Source organism: Hippichthys cyanospilos, chromosome 11 (assembly GCF_059441005.1).
Source record: "Hippichthys cyanospilos isolate Australia breed blue-spotted pipefish chromosome 11, RoL_Hcya_1.0, whole genome shotgun sequence".
Classification (NCBI taxonomy): domain Eukaryota; kingdom Metazoa; phylum Chordata; class Actinopteri; order Syngnathiformes; family Syngnathidae; genus Hippichthys; species Hippichthys cyanospilos.
Window position 1 is genome coordinate 8147641 of NC_142379.1, and position 22463 is coordinate 8170103.

The 22463-nt window shown below is 37.0% G+C and overlaps 1 protein-coding gene across 1 annotated transcript; it reads right to left on the bottom strand.

Moving 5' to 3' along the window:
- Positions 1–2477: 2477 nt before the first annotated feature.
- ngef (neuronal guanine nucleotide exchange factor) lies at positions 2478–21925 on the bottom strand. Its single transcript, XM_088428395.1, has 15 exons — positions 21365–21925; positions 16877–16973; positions 15250–15558; positions 14824–14888; positions 13362–13600; positions 12996–13156; positions 12740–12892; positions 9215–9344; positions 9055–9129; positions 8374–8463; positions 6591–6754; positions 6355–6513; positions 5128–5207; positions 4954–5058; positions 2478–4874 (listed from the first exon to the last, which is right to left on the bottom strand). The coding sequence occupies exons 1-15, from the start codon at positions 21627–21629 to the stop codon at positions 4630–4632; spliced, it is 2337 nt and encodes a 778-aa protein (XP_088284521.1). The 5' UTR covers positions 21630–21925; the 3' UTR covers positions 2478–4629.
- Positions 21926–22463: the final 538 nt, after the last annotated feature.

Here is a 22463-nt window from a genome sequence, read left to right on the forward strand (position 1 = left end):
GCAGCTTCACATTGTGTTTGACATGAAGAGTTATTTTCACTCAGTCTTTTGTATTATGTGTCGTATGTCTTTTTTTAAGCTTGTCTTCACAATTGTAGTGTATAAAAAAAACATTGAGCGCACAATAAATAGTGAGCTGACTAATGCAACGAAATGTTTCAAAATTTTCACTCCTCACTCATAAGTAGAAGCATATAGAATTTTAAGCCTTTGATGGGTTCTTTTCTATACATGTGTCCCTAGAGACTGGACAGACATTGGAAATACAACTTTGAAGTTGAAGAACATATAACGTCTTGAATATGATTTCACACATTTGCAATGGTAAGGTAGATAGATGATTTACATGAGTCATGACGTGAAAAAAGGAAAAAAAAACAATATAAAACAAAAACAAATAAAAAAAACTTTCTTTTGTGTGTCTTCTACAAATTCTCTTGTTTTTTCTTGTTTTCCAGTAAAGTTGGAATATGCCAATAGTGCTACGTGGCCAACTTGTGAAAATGTTGTGAAAGTGAAGTTTTTTTGTTTTTAAAGCAATATTTCTAGCTTTTAGAGAGCACTCTCTTGCAAGGCAATGAGGATGAGCATAAAAAGTGAGAGGGCGAAAGGTTTCCATATTTGTAGTTTTATGATTTCCCTAATATTGTTGAGGGTCCTGAGGATGGGAATATGAAGCCTCATGAACCACTTTTGATTTTTTTTTTTGCTCCTCTAGATGGCACTCTTGGTTTAAATAGGGAGTGAACCTCCTCACTTTTTTATTTGCGTACAATAAATTGTTCGAAGCAGCTCCACAATGTTCAAGCCATTGTGATTATTTAAAGGTTTGTGGAATATGAATTACAGAGCAAAACCTACCTAATTCAAATTAGGTGGTGGCCAAATTGCCGCTTGCTGCTGGCTGAAAATGATATCACAGTTTCTCAGGTAACCACCAATCATTGCACAGCTTGCAAATGTCACATGACGAAACGCAGAACCCTGTTCTGTATATGCAAATTTCCAATCTAATGAACAGTGCCGTTCAATGAGACTGTAAATAGTCAAAAAAAAAAAAGTACGGTAAATTAAAAAATAATTACAGAGATCAACTACTTGGCTAAACATTTCTTCAGTAATGTGTTAGGATTTGAAACCATTTCTTGAACCCCTCCCTTTCAACAATGCTCAGTACCTGGCAGTCCTTGATGATAACATTTCTTGGTCCAAATTCTGCCTGAAAGCTTGATAGTCCGAATTTTTTTAAAAGTATGCAGTCCACACAATGCATTACATAAGAAAATTGGCAGTAAAAAGGTTGTTAAATTGTCTGCATACCTATGTTTTTTTCACAATTCACTTGCAGTCCAATGTCAAACTGACAAAATTACCCACCTTTGAAATCTACCGTATAACATTAATCAAAATGGCAACATATTTGTTGAATATTATAACCAGTATTTGAGATTTTGAATATTGTAACCAGTATTTGAGATTTTGTTTTCGTGTCAATTTGTGTCAGCTACAGAGAGGAAAAAACAGGATTCAAATTTTCTGTATTTCTTGGATATAGAGGAGGCCTGTTGACAATACCAAATAAATACAATTATTTAATAATGTTAGAATGGGTCGAGTAACGTTAGCAACGTTAGTAAAATACACTGACTACATATTGTGTTTTACGTGATACAAATTGTTCAGGCATCGGCATGTCAAATGCTGTAAAAATTCCTTGGCTCTGCTAACAGGTGTTGAGGTCCCAGCTAATACATCACAGAATGTATGTCATATGTGACAAGCGCCAATTTAAATGCCGAGCAGGAATGATTACTGCTTGTAAATTAATATTTTTTTTCCAACCTATCATTAACCAATTGAAACAGAAAGAATACTGTATTGTACATTCTTCCAAATTGAATCTCTGAAACATGGAATTAAAGTGAAAAATTTGGTTAGCATCAACTATAGCAATGTTGTTGATTTTCTTGTTTTTCTGAAACAAAAATCATAGAAAAACTGCACTTAGAATGGAATATAACTGTAAACATATTACTAATTAAAAGAAAAACAATAATTATGTATTCATTGTAAAAAAACAAGTCTAATAGATAAAATGAGGGGTCCACTCACTCTACTCTGAAAACATTTGAGTTGCATACCAAACTGCAATGACTATTAAACCATTCGTTCTCTGCACTGCTAATCCTCAAAAGACTCACGGCTTTGCCGGGGCAATAATAATAAAATAAATAATAAATGGAGTCACCTGACTTCCATGCATGCAACGTGAGTTTAATTCCCACTAAATGAACTTAGTGCCCTGTGATTGACTAGAAACCAGTCCACAGTTCAGGAATGGCCTACTTACTTCAATCACAAAGCAACACTAAATGAGCAGCTTATTATCACCTCTTCCTTCTTCTTTATCTTCTTCTTTATCAATACTAGTTTTGTTTAAAGGGACATACAATTTTTAGAAATGAAAGACAAACCTCTGATATATATATTTTTTTTACTTTTTTTATCAACAATGATATACATATTTAAAAAAAACAAAGTAACAATTATCTTCTTTAGTTTGAATGTTTTCATTTATGTACAGTACACGTACGGAAACATACAGACTTTACAATCATGCTGTTCCACACTTCATATTAAATCATACACATTTACAGCCTAAATTTATCAAACGAGAATCTATCATTTGTGTATTTAAGTGTGTGTTTTTGGAAGGTTCAAATAGAAATAGTGCATCCAAACGCTGTAGGTCGATTTTGTATATTTTCATCCCAGAAAGAATTTTTGGGTAGACTGACCAAGCTGCGGTCAGGGAGTCATGCATCCAAAATACATTTTGTTGACTCACTCTTTTCAGTAGTCACATTCAGACATTTGGGTAATCACTGGTGCTTTTCATACCATTTACTATGCATTTTTATAATGAAATGAATGAACACAATCAAATGGTTAAACCCTGCCCATGCATCCGAGGAACGTTTACAGTATCTTCACAATAAATTAACTACAGCAAAATGCGGGTGTATCGGCCATTGCACCCTCAAATAAATTCTTTATCAAATGTACTGTAGATTCTTCATTTATTATACACCAGATTAAGGGCATCAGGCACAAAACAACAAAAACCCTTCATTGCACATTTACGAGCCATGCAACATTATGGGAGGTGTATTGATTTTTTGCAATCACTAGCCCCTTTTGCACGGCTTCTAGAAAACATTCTTTTGCATGCATATAAAGTCATCTTGGCAATAGTCTACATTTGGAGGTAGTATCAGAGCCATAACAGAAGCCTGTGTGAAAATCCCAACTCAGACAGAGCGATGTGGCCGAACCCAAAAGAACTTTTGATGAGTGGCCAACAGTCAGCCACTGATTTTACAACGATTTGCTGTTATATTGCGTTGAAACATCGCATAATGTATGTAGCATCTAATTAAAATGCATATTCAAAACGAATCTAAGTTTTGAACAGAGTTTTCACCTGTGTAATAAGGTATATCAAATTGGCCGATATTTTTGATCGGCCATCGTGTCACAATTCTTCATTAATCTTCAGTACTGGTAGTTGTATTTTTATTCTTGCATGTTTTAAAAGTAGATACAAAGAATTGTAGTTTGCCATAGAATTAACCTTGCTGTAAAATTCAACCCACGCACCTTTTTTTTTTTTTCATTTTCATTTCTTCACCATGGCAAAGATTGTAAAATATTAGCAAAACACTAGAAAAATAATGAGAATACCTTTACTGATTCTCTGTAAACAATTAACAAGTATATGCAGTACACACAAGCTATTGTGTATGCTGAGTTGTAGCTAGCAAAATGAATGAAGCTAAGCATACCAGCCTGCCTATCAATGACAAGAGGTTATCTCATTTTACTTCAGAATGTACACGAATGTCGTCATGAAACCCGGACGGCCAAAACCATGAATCGAAAAGTTACAACGAAAACCTCTCCAAGGACTGAGGATCTCGAAACTACAGAACTATTGTTAGAGAAAGACGATCTTAACATTTTACATAACAAAATACCATTTAATGTCAAGATGTAAACTGAGACTCATTACAATGGCCAATTGACTAACAGCCAATCACAATCACACCAACGGACAATTTAAATACTTTTCAATTAACCCCGAAAGCATGTTCTTGAAATTTGGGAGGAAGACAGATTACCTGAAGGAAACCCAAGGAAGCACGAGAAGAACATGCAAACACCAAAAACGAAGGTCAGAGATTTGTAGTGCGAATGTCAGAATTACGAAGTAGACACGCTAATCCTTCGTTCACCCTGCTGTTCCTTTCCCGTTGTTTTGGGACCAGCTGTCTGTGTGTGATTCTTCACTGGAGACCAGATGCTGGCGCTGATTTGATCAAATCATCTGATTGTGGGAAGCCTCCTTACTGAATGATACTGCACATAGTCGAGGCAATATTACACCTTCACTGGTTTTGGCATTAAAGGCAAGCTCTTCTGTTACGGCTCTGATGTGGCAATTCTACGCCATCTCGGTGTAAAAGAGGCTACTGAGTGCAACGCTGAAGTTTGAATGCCATCTGCCCATAGTTCAAGATGTGAAGGACTCAGCGCTTTTGCACATGCATCTTTTCCAAGCACTCTGTTTTACTTCCTGCTCATGGGATCATTCAACAAACTGAAGAGGCTGGAGACTTTTGGCATGGGTCTCCCACCTCTTGTGCCAATCCTTGCACCACTCTGCAGTGCTCCGCCTCCCTCTTGAGCATGATGAACCTTGAATGCCTCTCTCAGGTTCTGAACCCGCACCTCCTGACTCTGGATCTCCTCCACTAGTCGACTTGGGAACCATCCTCTTTCGCCGTCGTGAAGCCTTTCTCCCAACATCCAGCCTGGAAGCAACCCAAAAAGATGCACGGTGACTCATTGCAACACTGGACAGCTTTGAAGATAATATAGAGTCAAATATACCATCATCCGTCCTCTCCAAGAGATTCAAAACGTCGGCCATCTCAATGGAAAGTTCATCTGGCTCCTGAGAGGAGTAGGACTGTATACACTGCACTTGCAAAGAGTCTAAAATCACAACAGATCGAATGTGTTAATGGAATCGTAATTCTTAATTTCCGTCATTTCAAACGTCACCTGATTGGTGTGCGCTGGTCGACATAAAACGAGTGCGCGGGTTTGGAGTCATCGCACACATCCATCGAAGCTTATCACTCCTGTGCACAGGATTCCATTGATCAGTAACAACTCCAATCCTTTATTAATGGAATTTATTACATTCATGACGAATAATTTTGTGCTCAATGAGGGCGCAGGGGAGCTGTACTCGACTGTACTCTCATAGTTCGGATTTTCCCTTTACCAGAAATGCCTGCTTGCTGTTGCCTAGGACTTCGATCATCGATGTCAAAGTCCAGTCCTCGAGGGCCAGTATCCTGCATGTTTTCATGTAAAGTCTTGCTTTGCATAAAACAACCCAGAAGGTTGGGTCGAATTGACCCAAATAGTGGGCTACTACTTTTTTGACACATAATTTTTAGTTTTAACTCTTTCTGAAGTTGTACACGTTAACAACTTCATTCACTTAAAATAATTACTTTCTTCTATTTTCACAGGCAATCAAAGGGGACGCTTTATGGGAAACTGACTTTTAAGTTGCTTGTTTTGAAAATAGTTGAGTGCCCGGAGTGCGCTGCCCACACATCATTGTCAAATTACGCAACCATGTAAATCTTTTATCTGTTTCTGAAAATGTGTTTGATATTTTTCACAGAGTTTCTCCACCCACCAGACAGGCAGTGAATAGAAGTCTTTTTAAAGGGGAGGGCTTTTGCAAAGAAGTTAAAAAAAATTCTTTAGAATAATACTAATGCAGCCCAAATTGAACACTGTATTCTAAATAACATTGTATTGTGCTACTAGGCCAGTGCTTCTCAATGATATTTTGCCAAGAACCCCGCTAGGAAAGCGAAAACTTTTCGTCCGCCCCACTCAATGCGCTGACTATAAATAAGATTATTATCCATAACAACTGTATACGTATTCTGAAACCTGTATCCTTTTTAACACGAACAAAAAAAAAGCAATATAAATCAACTTTCAACAACTGTTAATTACTTGTTACTGCGTTTATACAGTTTACAGTGTTGTCTAAAGCAGAAAAAAATAACCAAGTGCATCAAAGTGCCTGAAACTAAAAAAAAAAAAATGATGAAAATTCTTATTTTATTGCAATTATACTTCATGTAATACATGATAAAACAAAGTATTTTCTCGAATACCTTGCTTAGTGGGGCCACATAGAACAAATTGTTTCATTTGAAATCACTTTTTAACTTCCCATTATGTGATTCACAAACTTACATGCTTGAGGTCTTTAGCATGTAACTGGCTTGACGATCCTCTTGGTTCTCTAGCAGTTTAAGGTTAAAGACATAGGCCAGCATCTGGCCTTGGTCCTCCAGATCTTCAGTCCTCAGCATAGCTCGAGTGCACGAGTCAAGTACCTGAAACTTATCCCCGCTAGAAAGACATTCCCATTTGGTTAGGAATAAAACTGGCACTGCAATTCAAGTGAGAATGATGAAACGGACGGACACCTCGAACTGCGCTTGGTGATCAGCAGCAGGTTGTTGAAGAGAAACAAGAAGACGGGCTGGTAAAGTTTACGGCTTCGCAATGTTCTGGTGCTCTTGGGTCCCGCCATGAGTTGAACTTCACCCTTTTTGAGCAGCCAGCGGGAGTGGGAGATGATGGGGACAGACTAAGGGGAAAAAGCATGCTTTACTATTTACAGTATATGTTTCGAAAAGGAAGGCCTGCATCACAGCATCTCAGATGAGCTTGCGCCAGTTGGAGCGTGGTCACATTCGCAGTCTGACTCAATTTGCATTGAAGAGGCTTCATTTGCATGTGTAAATGCAGCAACACGCTGTATTTACATGCATCAGTATTCAAAAGGTTTTCGAAGAACATACAGCAAATTTCTCTCTGTTTTTTCATGCATACTGGTTATTAAGACCGGTCGATAATTAGTTGGATGATTTTATTGGATGCTATTAGCCATTTTCACAATAATCATAACTGGCCCGACTTTGGCTGATTAAAATGTACCTCTGAGAAACATTTATATGGTGTATGAAGAAAACACACACGCAAACATGTTTTTGGTTTGGCTGCTTGTGTTAAATTTTAACTACGTCAAAGACTTTTTTGACCTTAAGGCAAAGAAATGAATGGAGCTGAAGAAATATGATTTTGCGGTGACCCACGAAAGAGACACCATGAACCTGTACCTTTGAGAGGAGGGCGTTCACATGTTTCTGGGTTCAAAGGGATGATAGCGATCAAAAGGTTGAAAGAGAATGCTTGCAGTGTAAACAGTCACTTTTGTGAGCACAATTAGACACAACTTTCCTTCTTCTCCTCCTATCATTATTTAGCGAATCACTTTAGTTCAACATGCTCACGTTTTGCCAGTATATTCCCTGATTAAAGTATGTTGCTTCTACACTACATACATTTATGGCAAAACATATCAAGAAAGAATTATTTAGGTAAAGTTTTAGGAAAATGCCTATGTTATAAATTTAACAAAAAACTGAAGGAAAGTGTAAAAAATAGTCAAATGTCCTGTTTCTGATCTTCTTTAATCAGTATGTACACATATATATATAAAATTGGCATCATTCAAAAAACAAACAATAAAAAAAAAAATAAACTACTGTTATATGGTCTTACCAGGTCTTACTGTAGATGTGAATGATATGGACTATCAATCAACTCTTTGGTATAAAGATTTACAGTATTAACAAAGCTCTTTAAGGCGATTGAACAGAATTGGGGCAAGACGGAGAAACTATTTCCTTTTGAGACTTTTCAGGTTTCCCATTCTTTTCTTGAAATGCTTTTTCATGTGAGTACGAGTCAAATTATGCTATACATTAGAACGTTTTACCAGCAAGCTTTGGAGAAGTGTTATTTTCTACAATTGTTCTTTGAATGTTGTACATTCAACCAGATGTTGACTCTCTCTAATTGTAAAATACAAATCAAGCAGAAAAAAAACACTTGTTTTTATCCTTGTTAGCCATTTTGCCACTTGCTGGTGACTGAAAATACCATCATAATGCCTCAGTGTTCAGAAAAAAAGACTAGTCAGGGCTCCAAAACAGAAGATGTTGAACTCGTTAGTGTTCACACACAAGGTAGAGAGAATCCGAGTGAGGAAAAATAGTTTTCCAGGACGAGTCCAGCTTTTCTAAGACTTTTCTTATTTTCCATGTTTTCCACAACCAGAAAATGCATGGATGGCAAATGAGTGAAACCAATTTGCATCTGTATGGTAAAATGTCAGAAGAGAGGTACAGTACAGTTCTTTACCTTGGATTTGAACTCTAATGTCTTTTCAATGCTGATAAGCTCCTCTGTGCGACTCATTTTTCGGACACCTTCGTTACACTCCTTCACAATCTGGAGGAGACGGATACACAAACATACAAATAGGAAATATTATTTCAGAGTGATGAAATACTGTTACTGTCATTCTTTTTTTTATTGTAACAGAAATAAATTGCATTATGTGAAAAATGAAAGACAATCATTGGGTGTCAAAAGTTTGACTGATGATTGTTCTTTCCCTCATGACTACTGTATGTTTGGTAAAAATGCAACTTAAACGCAAATAATGAAAAGAATAAAAATAATAATGAAATAAAAATAATAATAATAAAAAAAATAATGAAAGAATATATTAATCAATTGAATGTGAGATTAAAAACACATATGAAAAACTATTAATGTAAATATAAACTCGCAAAATATAAACACAAATAAATAAACATAAACACAAAATAAAAATACAATTAAAAATAAACTAAATAGAAATATACGGTAAATGTGGAAATAAATACAGTTAGATACATAGGTAGAATAAAATACAAATCAAAAAGGTAAAAGGAACTGCACTCATTTATTTTATTTCATGTTGTTTATGTTATTATTTTAAGTTGTTTAGGGCTAATAAATTTGTACTCTTCTCATTAATAAATGAATAAGGCTTACCTGCTCTAGTCGCTGGTGAGCTTTAATCGCATTTGCTTCTCTCTCAGAGTGTTCTTCAGCATTTTTCAGGATATTCTGTATGAGAAAAGTCCGTTTACAAAAAACATAGTGTGATGCAAAACTGTGACTGCGACTTTTAATCAAGCCAAGGTATACTCACTTGAACCAACAACTTGAGTCTTGTGATCCTCTGGAATGGAAGGATGAGGAATGATGTAAAGGACAACCCTCTGACACATGGATGATTCTCCAATACTGCCATGGTCTCCCGAAATGCCTGGTTTCCCTCTCTGGGGAGACACAAGTGAGAGGACGGCTAAACACATTGTGGACGCGTCGTAATGCGTAATCACCCCCATGACAGTGTATGAAATACACATTTGACAAAGTACCATGATGATGATGATTTCTTATACTGTATTATGTTTTCTTTCATGAACAGAGCGGAACCAAACATCTTGTCTGCATGTGGTAAGAAATGAGCTATTCAGGTTCATTACTCATTGCATAGCCGCCATTGGTATTTATTTTATTTGCAACGGTTTACATGAATGCCTTTTGCTCAGACTGTGATCCTCTGTTTGACTTACCACAGAGGACTTTTATTTGTCGGATTTCCTGCTGAATTATACATCATACAGCTGCTACGTCACACACTTTATCCATCTTGTGGATCTTCTATGCTGATATAACGTTGTTGACACACCCGTTACGGAAAGTCCACACATGTGAGGGTGTAGCATTATGGGTGTACCACTTTGTGGTAAGATGGCTACAGTAATTAGTATTAACATTTACAACTATGTAGCTAGCACCACCTGTGACTTTTTTTTAGGTGCATGTTTAATTAATGATGCACAGGGCAGCAACAATATCGTCATTGTCCATCAACATAGTTCAGTTGCTCTCTCTCTCTCTCTCTCTCTCTCTCGCTCTCTCTCTACAATCTATCTTTTTATCTATTCCGCCATCACATGTTCAACCTCAAAATCAAAGTAACAAACAACCAGAAGTTACTTTTTTATTATTGCTGAACAACTACAGTTGATCATTCTCCATCTCTGCAGTATCAAGAGAGCAAGGTGCAATATGATTGCGTACAATCTGTTGTGTACAGTCTTGCCCCGAGCGCCAGTTTCACTGTGTGGGTTCAGACACACCTGTGAGGAAGGTGTGCCTTTGACTTTAAAAGCCGGCTCTTCCAGGCCACTCCCTCTCTCTATTCCCCCCCTCTGTTAAGGCGTTATAACTAAACAATCCGCGCAGCGTTTCTGGAGTTCATTTTGTTTTGTTTTTGGACCATCGGAATGAATGTGTGGAACTCGTTTAGCAAATACTGATGCAGTTCAGTGCAAACTGCATACACAATACAAGACTACTGTGATTTTCCCATTGCTGTGATGCCATAATGACGCCAAAACAAACTACACAACATTCAGTTCCACTCGATATTAAGTAACTGTCACTCAGACAAACCTAGTTTTTCAGGTTACCAAAAGGGAGAGAGACAGACACGGCTAATAGCTTTGATAGTATCAGCCAGGATTTAATGTCCTATACTTTGACATCTGTGTCTTTAACACACATGCTAGCCATTTTTTACATATGCAGGCAGACCTATTAAGTTAACATGTTGAGCTGCGCCACAAAAACATTGTTAAATCAATAATTATTTTACAATATCAGTTAAAATTTTGAAACATTACCTACCACCATTAGGTAGGTAGGTAGGTAGGTGGACAGACAGACAGACAGACAGACAGATAGATAGATAGATAGATAGATAGATAGATAGATAGATAGATAGATAGATAGATAGATAGATAGATAGATAGATAGATAGATAGATAGATAGATAGATAGATAGATAGATAGATAGATAGATAGATAGATAGATAGATAGATAGATAGATAGACTTCAAAATAAGAAGTCTATCTTTTAAATTCCAATTACTCATAAAGGCGAGGCTGTATTGTGTCACTACAGTGACTATAATAGCCTTTGTGGGAAACACTAACTAACTAATTGAAACACCCTGCCAAGAATAACAAAGCGAACTGACGAGGCAATTAAGAAGACTTAAACACATTACAGAGAATGGTATGTCAACAAGCGATACAGGTTTGATTTCTTGACACTACTAAAGTACAGTCCGAAAATGTATCACCAGCCACCAGAACAAACAAGAAAGCAAGCACAAGATTTGTTTTTTTTAACAAGAATCCGGAGAATGTATTGTGCTGGAATCAATCCAATTGAAAACAGTAGCCTGCCTGAAAAAAATAAATGTTTTAGCACAAGACAGTGACTTGTTGGATTAGTCACCATATTTAGCCACTGTTCCTTCCTCACTTGACTATGTGCTATTTATAAAAGTGGATCTTCACACTTTTATAACAAATCCATTTGTTTATCATCCATTTGGATTCCAATTATCCTGTTTGGCATCGCAAGGAAGTGGCATATTCTGAGAGAACTCTTTGTTTCGGTGCATTTGTCCTACATGTCTTGTGCGGTGTGTGGGAACAACTCACTAGTTCAGCTGTGTTTGATGTACACTTTAAAATTCATAGGCAACCACACCTTTCACATTTGTCACAGTAAAAAAAACAAAGCAGATTTCAGGCCAAGCATGACTCCTATTTCGCTCATGCGCTCATTTCATTTTTGTTTTTTTAGATCACACAATAACTGAATTAAGCAAAACCCAATGTTATCACAAAAAGTACGGATTTTTCCTTCTCTATGTTTACATTAGAAGATGTGTTTCACTCAGTTGATCAAATATTATACCTGCCTTGCTGTCATAAACAGTGTTGATTCAGTTATATAGTATGTCTTCTTGGGCGGCAGAGAGGTTAGCATGTCTGCCTCACAGTTCAGAGTCCCGAGTTCAATTCCATCTTAATCGGGTTCTCCTGAGTAGTTTGTATGTTCTCCCCATGCCCGTGTGGATTCTCTCCAAGCACTCCGGATTCCTCCCACACTCCAAAAAAATGTACGGTAGGTATATTGGACATACTAAACTATCCTTAGGTGTGATTGAATGTGTGAATGGTTGTTTGTCTCTGTGTACCCTGCAATTGGCTGGCAAAAAGGTTCAGAACTACATCAGAATTGATAAATGGACTTCACTTGTATGCCACCTTTCTACCTGTGAGATACTCAATATGGTTTCACACTGCTTCTTCATCAACTTAATGTACAATAGATGCATCTTCCAGAGTATTTCAGTTCCAAATGTTGTTCAAATATATGTTGACATGTTCACAAGGGCAGAGGAATGAACCCACAACCGTTGCATTGAGAAATAGTAGCCCCTGACCTGAGTTACGCCAACACTAACAATGAAAACTATTGCAGCATAATTGATAGGGATACAATTACTTTTGTCACATGCTATATACAGTACAACAGAACCAACTGTATCAATGTATCATAAAATCTCCATTACTACCCAACTACCACATGAGCCTCACCACCCACTAGTTAATTTTTAATCAGGATGTTTATTGTGGAACAAAACTAGGGTGCAGTAATAAAACATTTTTCCACAGGTGCAATTTAGAGCACTGACTACCAATGAAACTGTTGCAGTGCTAATAAGTGTCACTCTCCATTTCGGCCTTGTCAGAAGGGTGTGAACAAATGATCGAGCAGAATGCAATAAAAAGAAGTACTCACAAAATTCTGCGATAGTTCTTCTCCTGATACACCTGGTTAATGACGTACTTGATGAAGACATGGAAGTGCTCAACAGCATGGTTGTAAACAATGTCACACACATCCGAAATCACAATGGACTTCTCGATTCGATGTTCCAGATCCATCAGGAACCTGAGAGCGTAAAAATTCATGAGTGTTTCTTTACTAAGAAAGCCTTTCTGCGGGAATATGATTAAAATCAAGTGGAATGACCTGCAGTTTGCTTTATTCTTACCGTTCACTGGCTTTCATGACTTCTTCGATATTGGAGAAGAGAAAATGCATATCAGACTGGCTGAGTGTGTTTATTAATGAAGGATTACGAAGAAAGTGCGTCTCTAGAATCTCCAAACTCTTGTAGTAGGATGCCTCCGAAGTAATAAGCTCAAACATGGCCTGGACAGAAAAAGACATTCATATTGTCACACTGTGGCCAAGCCATAAGAACATTTTGAAATACACTAACAATAAATTGTGCAAAAAGTATATCTTTTGCTGACAATGCAAAATTAAAGGGTTCTAAGCTAAAAACAAGTATCAAGGAAAAATCTGAAGATAGCATTCAAAATGCCCATCCCAATTACAAAGCATTTTTGATCACCTCTTGCATTATAATTTCTTTCTGTGGCAACTGGGTGAGTAGTCCACTGGCCTGCACCACTTCCAGGTTTTGCCACAAACTCAGTGCACGTGCATTATTCCTCAGCTGGAGCTGCAACACTGGGGCGGGAGAGACATTGTAGCCTGCCAACATGGCTGAAGGACCGCGATTCTCACGCTGGCGCCTTTGCTCAATCTCTTGCTTCTTCGATGTATCGCGATATTCCTGATACAAGAAGGCTGGAAAACAAAAAAAATATGAAACATGTCACGACATTAGGTGAACTATAGATATGTTTTTTTTCACTTGCAACCAGAAATGTCCCAATTACAGATATTTGTGTTTTTAAAAAACACTTTTGTTCATAGATGTAAAAGAATCAAGTGGGAAAATTCTGAGTCCGGTGTGCCTTCGTGTTTTGTTTGATGACATATAATTATGTGTTGTGCCATCTGCAACCCTCAAAATGACATATATGGAGAAGGTTGGAGGCTTGGAAGCCCATGCACTTTCAAAAAATACAAAGTTGGAGCAAGAACAGAATTATTTCCATTTGTAATATGAATGGGCCAGAGTGTGGCGAGCAAGTCTACACATCAATTTCAAAATAAAAGCGTTCCAAGGCATTTATGTCTACTGTATATATTGGCTGGTAAACTAAGGGTAAGTTTGAAGTCGGCCATCTTTCTAGCTTGTTTTATTGACATGCAGTGCATTAACAATTGTTGCTGCAGCGACTGGACTGAAATTTTTCTGCTTTTTTTAAAACTGTAAAGCATCATCTGATGGGTCTTGGCAAAAAGAATTGTTTTATCTATCTATCTATCTATCTATCTATCTATCTATCTATCTATCTATCTATCTATCTATCTATCTATCTATCTATCTATATGTATTTATATATAAATAAAATAGTGATGTAGTGTAATAGTGTAAAACAATAGCTTTGTACTAATGAATCTAATGGATTGAAGCATTGTTGTTGTGCATTCAGCGTAGGAGTTGAAGATGCACAAGTTTTCGGTGGGGTCAAGGTTCACTGATAAGTACAACGTTTTTTTTTTTTTTTCCGGGGCATTTCGACTCCACATACAGTATACCAAAAGGTAAGATGACTCGAAACAACAGGAGTGTGTTGCATAATCTTCCTCAGTCATATACTGCAGATTGGTTTGGTGGGCGTCAAACTGGATTGCAAGTTACATAAGCATGAAAAAATATGCAGCTGAAAAATGCACAGGGTGGAGATGCCCATGTAAACAACAATAAGGCACATTCATTTTCCAAATATAATTTTAATTTAATTTAAAATGTATTATTATTATTATTGTTAATATTATTATTGTTGTTATTGTTATTATTATTGTTATTTTTATCATTGTTGTTATTGTTATTATTATTGGCAGCCAAGGAGAGGATGACAGAACATGAGAACATGCTGTACAGTGATCAGTGTTCTCACCGATGTTTTTGACAATGTTGAGGCTGTGGCTGATGGTATTAGAGTACGCTCCATTGCTCATCAACCTGAAACGAAAGAAGAGCAGACAGATAATTGTTAAGACAAGCGAGCAAGCGGCTGAAAGATTATGCTTGCTATGTGTCAGTGGATATCTGAATTTAAGCGAGGTGACAGGAAATCTGTTATGTCACAGCGCAGACACCGTTATTTGTGTTTCAAGTACTTTTCAAGAACATTCCCTCTCACGCAGCACAATATCACATTAAAAAAGTCCATTTTCAATAGGCATGCATAGAGGGGAAAAAAGTATACATTTGCGCACTATTTTCCTTGAGCACGGTTTTTCATATTATTTAGTTGGAGCAGAAAGCCACAAGCTTGAATTATTTGTCCATATTTGGTGTTTTCAGGGTATTTTGGTCAAACCTGTGGTTGAGGTTATCCCGGTCAGATCCCTCTGGGCTAGGCATTCCCGAACTCATGGTACTTCCAATGTCGCGAACGGTGCAGGCTGCAGTTGTTTGCTCCGACAGCTTTTTAATGTCTCCACTTAAAATGCTGTGAGTCCGGTACGAGATGGAGTCGACCGTTAGAGCACTGTTGTGGTGGTAGGAGGTAGCAGATATGTCCACACTCCCTCCTCCCACACTTCCCCTTCCCTTATTCACAGCATCCTTGTTGTATGAAGAAGAATAATATCTGCTGCTGGCCTCACCATTGCTTGGCAACACAGGTCTGGAATGAGGCAAATGTGGTGGAATCAGAGACTTGCATTTCATAACACAAAAGCCACTTTAGAGTAATAACTAGCCCAGCCATCCTTGGAACAGAAATTCCAAAGCTAAGTGTGATCACTAACTGTACATTTGTTGGTTTGTTTTCAAGGATGTGCTAGAAGTCTAGCCATATATACAACGAATTGTTGGAATTTCACCTCTCTAAAGTATTACCATAACGGGTCACTTATTATTAGTTGTGGACACAAACGTTTGTCATCATTTTCATTACTCCTACAATTGACTTGCTAGAAACCATAAAAAGAATTACAGAATGATATTCTGAAAACTGTATACGACTCTAAAAATAACCAGTTTCGGGGTCAAAAAAGGACAAACCATATTTTTTCTTTCTTTTTTATAATAAACAACCCGATTAATAAGTATGTCTTGTAGAAAAGGACCCATTTTGGGGGACTATTTTATGCAAAACAATTCAGAAAGTAGGGTCAGAATGACCCAGTCTTTTTTTGACATGTAATTATTTTTAGCCCCCATGTTTTTAGACTGGACAGTTCAACCAAAAATGTAATGTAACGTAAAGTTGTGAATGTAAATGTAAACTTCACAAAGAGAAGTTTCAAAATTTGCATGGAATAGTATGCACAGTATTCTGTATATCCGAATCTCGACCGACAATTGGCGAGAGGCAGGGTACACTTTGCAGCTAATTCAATTCCAAAAAATTCTAACAATTGTAGCTGAAGGCAGATACTGGTTCTAAATATTTCTACCTTTGTGCAATTTTACTAACGATTAAGAGAAATGCTTTCTTGGTGTTAAACAATATTCACATACACACACACACACACACACACACACACACACACAGACATACCTAGAAGGTACATGTCAAAAGGATATCTCAAAGAACTTGAGATTTGCGATGAGCAATTAAAGGTGCGTCCTAACAGGAAGGTGGATTTATGGTAGATAAAAAAATACAGTGCAGGTATCACGAGGCATAGTAACCCACATACAGTATACCACAGTAAGAATTTAGCATTTGAATGGAATGTTTCAAACACTAACATAAATTGGCTATATATATTTATTTTAGGTACATTTGATGAAGACAACTACCACATAATTTGAAATTGACTCATAATTTGAAGCTATCACATCATACTGATTATAAAATTGAAAAAGCCATATATTGCATCTGTTATAACGACAATCTAATGACCCTCAGTGTGTGTCTGGCAGCATTGTTTCAACATGCAACATTCACATTTGTGTTGGTGTTTGTTTTGAATAGTCAGGAGAAAGCAACTCACCGGCCAGGCACGGACAATTCCGGTGATTTATGGGGTGATGGGGTATTGGAATAAGAGTTTGCTGATGTGGTGCTGTCCACTCCAGACCTAGGAGAACCTGGTGTAAAAATGACAAGTGGTAAATGAAAATAGGGGAGAAAAAAAGATATTTATTGAAATGAAGCACAATACGACATAGATTTCTTTGTTGACTGAACTGAGTCTGAGTCCAAGCAAGGAGCATTATATTGTTGAATATTATATTGAGACGGACTATAAATATTTTTCAGCCGATGCAAAAGATCCACAATACTCAACATATTAAAGAAAACAAGGTTTAGAAGATGCTAGTTAGCCATCAAGGTAGCTAGCAAATGGCTAGTTAGGAGGCAAATATAAAGAAACATGGGACCACATGTAATTGTAACAGCACACATCATAATGGCCCCCCGGTCACACACACAAAGCATAAACAACAAAGAAGTTAATCAGAGGAATGAAGTGTGTTTTCGACCTGAAATACAGACTCAAACACAATTGAGAATGTACTTTAACCGCTAAGGAGAAGACTGAATAAACTAACCTCAAAACAAATGACAACTGTCCCAGTTCTGTATATTTATGTGAACATTTGATTTTTCTTTTTTATTACAAAGAATTTTACCTTCAAATTTGTGTCTCGAACAAACATCCAAATACCCATTGATAAGAAGACTATTGATCTTTTGTCTTCTGAGGTCATCTTACAGCAAAAATAATGGAATTTGCCTCATTGTACCAATACTTTTGAAGGGGAGTATAAGTGGGAGGTCAGTCAGCATGAACTTGCTGCATGTCACCTAGTACCGCGAGTAATTGCACTGCACGCTCTAACCTGAATATTATTCTACCATATCATCAGAACAGAGTTTTTTTCTTCCTGGAATGTAAAGAACCAGGACATTTCTTACACACTGGTAAACAAAACAGAAACGGCTCTCAAGCCAGAATAAACTATTTGGTGATGTAGATTAGAAATGGATACCAAACGGAATACATAGCGTGTAAAAATATATGCCACTGGGAACATGATTTATATAAGCAAAAACCCTAACTGCTAATGATGTCTACCTGTTATGCTGTAGGCCTACTGTTGGATGGCAAATTTATATCCAGATTAATCAATCAAAGTTTATTTGTATAGCCCTGAATCACTGAAGTCTCAAAGGGCTCTCAAAAGAAGACATAAAGAGACATCACATTAATGATAAATAAATAAATTAATTAATTAATTAATTAATAAAACCTGGCATATATTTAGTTAGTTATCATCAAAATTTGAAATGCAACAAAATGTGAATTTATTTTTACATATTTCAAAGATGAAGCTGTAATACCGGTGGTACTGTGGCAAGAAAAAAAAAAAGCATTACAACATTATCTTTGCCACTGTCTGAGAAACAAATCATAATCTTGTAATTTTACAAGAATAAAGTAAAAAGTGAAAAGATTGAATTTCTCTTCTTGCTGTCAATTCATACCAGGTGTTTCCTTAAGGCACTTTACAGAATTGATTGGTCAAGAAACATCACTCATCACATGATAGAACAGATAGTACATACACACACGCGCACACACACATACGCACATACATACATATATACATACAAACAAACATACATTCATGAATATGCACAAACGTACGTACATATTTACATGCAGTATGTACACACGTACATACGCCCAAATGTATAAATGCACACACATAGGTAAATGCGTACATGCTATACTTACGATCATATAAACATATATATGTGCATATAAACATTCGTAAATATGTATGTAAATACATGCATCCACACATACTGTACATATTGTACAAGTGTATATGGTGTTATTATTTTCGGTATAGCCCTCATATTCTTTTGTACTAAAACATTAAGGTGTCAAATAGCAGTAGAACTGAGACACTCCCTAAATGTTGGCTTCAAAAATATGCGTGAACCTGTTTATGATGTGTCATCAATGCGTAAGGTGCATAGTGAAAAATAAATAAATGAACAAATCATTCGTTTTGTGTCCAAGTAAAGTGTGGCTAGATTTTCAATGTAAAAGAGTTCTAAAAACAAAAGTAATATCAAGAAAACACATCCATTTTTTTTCAGTACGCACGTATATTTTTGGTTTATTTATGGAGTGAAAGTCCACGTCACTGACTAATGATCTGATCAAAAGAGCCTCCACTTTTCTGTCGATGCTGCAAAATCAACGAACTTATCAACAGATCTTTGACAACACATTTTGACAAGCCTCAGTGGTTTTTATGACTTGTACTGTCTTTTTAATGCATGCCTGTCTCGTTATGTATTATTACCCTATAACCCCTCGGAGGCCCGTTCTAGGCTGGGCAAAGTCCAAGCCCGAACGCTTTGGTGTGGCTCAGAGAAAAATGGTTAATTCCTATTGAGAACAATGGTTTCTTTACACAGTAAAAAAAAATGGAAAAAACAAACATTTCCATCATTCACCTGACAGTTGTTGAGTGTTAATCTGTGTGTAAAAAGTGGATTGAATGTAAACATTTCCTCCTAATTATTTTGCTCAGTCTGATGAGTGCAGCCTTTGACACGGAACATTTAGGTATTGCTCAGACAATTGGGCTATTTTAACCTAACAGGTTACTCAGGTTGCACTCACACAGTCGAATGGGTGGCAAGCCTTTGTTTCTCATTTAGTAATGTCTGCATCTATTTGCTTGTTTGGTGGTGGCAGGGTAACACAACATGGCGTCTGAAGTTGAAGCCATTAGTAAAGCAGTTAGAGTTTCTGAGGTGAAAAGTACTGCGTATTGGTCTCCATCAAAGAGTTTTCACAGCATATTCAATTTAAGGAGTCTGAAAAAGCCTGTTTCTTAAACTTTTATAGTAAACGGACAAGTAAATCGATGTAAAACAACTACGGCTACCTTTAAGGCTATGTACAATTTTAATGAGATCCAATGCCTAAAAAATAGAGATTCACGATAATTGAGATTTTGATACCAAGTAAATAGTAAATACAGCGCTCCCTCGCTACGTCACATTTCAGTTACTGCGACTTTACTCTATCACTGATTTTCATTATTACCAAAACTTTTTCTATGGCAGGTTTACCTCATTGTTTTTCTTGATATTTTCCCTCCTATACATGTAAATAAATAAAATTAAAAAATAAATTAAAGGCAAAAAAAAAAGGCTCTATTTTGTGGATTCTGCATATTTTTGGGAAGGTCACCCCCTATAATAAACAAGGGAAACCTGAACTGGTGCCAGCATTACCGATATCACTGATACCAAGTACTTTCAGCCTCATAAAGTATTACGGTATTTAAAATGATGTCCTATTAAGTACCTTTTTTCCTAATCCTAACTATTTAAATATGTATTAATCAATATAATTAACAACTATATTGTTTACCATCATTTTACTAAAGTTCTACCATCAGTATAAATAAAAACATAACACAAATAAACAAAAAAGAACCAATTATGAAATACGAGGAGGCAGACATGGATAATGAGAGCAAAGCAGGACTATACTCTGGTAAACATGAAACTGGAATGAAAAAATATGCAAATCTCCATAAACAAAAACATTTTAAACAATACTGAAAATAGAAAAGTATTGTATCTATAGCATGGCAGGTTGGCAAATGTGTCACATGTGCATGCACAGAAAAGCCAAAGCAAATAAATAAATAAATGTAAAGGATCGATACTAACACTTTGGTATTGATGTGATACCAATACCAACTTCGGGATCAACTTTATAGATGTATGGATCGATCTGCCCAGCCCTATGAAAAACGTCAGTTTACGGTTGTGTGTTTGGTCACTTTTCATCCCATATTCTGAGTCTATCACTGAAGGAAATGAATTCAGCGCTTGCAAGGCAATAACGTCATCCATCTGTTGTTCTATTGTTTAAACATATGGCGCACTTCATATGACACAAACCATAATTGGCTGTTCCCTACGTCAACAGACAGATGATGAGAAGGAAGTTCTAGAAGGCCTTCACACTTTCTGGCTCTTTCTAAAAGTGGTGTTGAAAAAAAACAATATTCGGATGTGGATGAAAGTGTGTGTTTTGAAAATATCTTCATTTTTGGGATTTAGATGTTGCCTAATTTCAAGGCTATTCAACAAGCATGAAGGTAGATCAAAAACAGAAACTGCTTCTTGACAGGACTAAATATTGCGATATATTTGAATGAACTTTTGTTCTACTCCTACAAAAACTGTTTTCACTCACCAAACACTAAACTATTTGAACTCAAAATCTTGTACTTTGCAGCAGTGTTGCCAAAAAAGAAAAAAAAAAAGAACGGACCACTTGTGGCGCCTCAGGGACCTCTGTTGGTTCCGAGGGCCACATTTTAAGAAACCCCGGCTGACAAGTCTGTCATAATGTGCTGTGGCCATTGGATAGAAACTCATCATGAAGTAACATAAATAAATCAGGGCACTCTATGATTAGACATTTTCTTACTTTCTGAGTTTTCAGAGGCAGCCATCCTCTTCCTCCTCATTGAACGGTAGAATCGCGAGTTTCTGCGAATGGGTTCTCTGCTCAGGCCCACCCTGGATTCATCATCATCATCATCATAGTCCTCATCATGGATGGGTATAGCCACAGTAGGATGCTTGTCAGGGCTCTCCTGGGATTTTGTCCCCCACTTGCCCCGAAAAAGGGCAGCCACAGACATGCCGAATGTATCGCAGTTCTCGATTTCAAGCGTGCGAAGAAAATTCATTAGGATTTAGAATAAAACTAGTAATCCATTCTAATCAGCCAGAATCCAGAATAAAATCCATCTTGAGAAATGATTGGCTTCCGTAATGCTATTCATTAAAAAAAAAAATCCCAAGTAGGAGCAGTGAATTGTAGTGTAACAAAAAGAACAAAAAAAAAAAGTCAATGTTGTTTAAGTCCTCTCCATTCTGTTCTGTCGTTAACTACGCGGGCAGCCAGTGAGAGCCGAGCGCTTTGCTTATTTCAACCGAAGCTATAATTATTGCATTTATGACTCGCTCTCCCGCTCCTGCTCTTTGTCCCTCCTCTGTTTGGCTCCGTCCCTCTCTCCACACCACCCTGCAACGCGTTGACATTCCTAAACTCAACCTGGCCTGCCTGCCTACTTCTGTGCACTAAAATGCTCTCTGTTGCCGAACCAGAAAAGTGAACCGCTGGCAGATTACAGTGCAATGTGCCTCTCCGTTTTAGATTCTATCCTCCGCCTTAGAGCCAAGTTAAATTATACATCAAAAGTAAAGAAAGGCATTCCGAAAATAACTACCAGCTTGTAGTGTAAGCGATTTCCCATGTGTGAAAGTGTGCGCTGAGAACTGTGAGTAATTTTCCTGATCCTGGTGAGCCGGGGCCCCATGCACATGTCATATTTTTGGTCAGCTGACAATAAAAGTTTAAAGTTCACTAACAACTTTTATGAGTAGCCACAAAAAGCCTCCGTGTGTCGCTATTTTCCCATTCATTGTCTTGTCCTCTTTTATGCTTTCTGCAGATTGGCCGCATTTTTTAACTTGTTTTTTTGGAATTCATAAACCTTTAAGCAAATTTGAACATTTTA

Excerpts from the sequence above, each read along its gene's own strand:
- ngef (XM_088428395.1), bottom strand. The coding sequence starts at position 21,629 with ATGAATTTTCTTCGCACGCTTGAAATCGAGAACTGCGATACATTCGGC. Across the intron at positions 16,974-21,364 it reads TGCCTCTGAAAACTCAGAAA|GTTCTCCTAGGTCTGGAGTG; the intron begins GTAAGAAAATGT and ends TTTTTACACCAG. Across the intron at positions 9,345-12,739 it reads AAGAACTATCGCAGAATTTT|AGAGGGAAACCAGGCATTTC; the intron begins GTGAGTACTTCT and ends GTGTCTCCCCAG.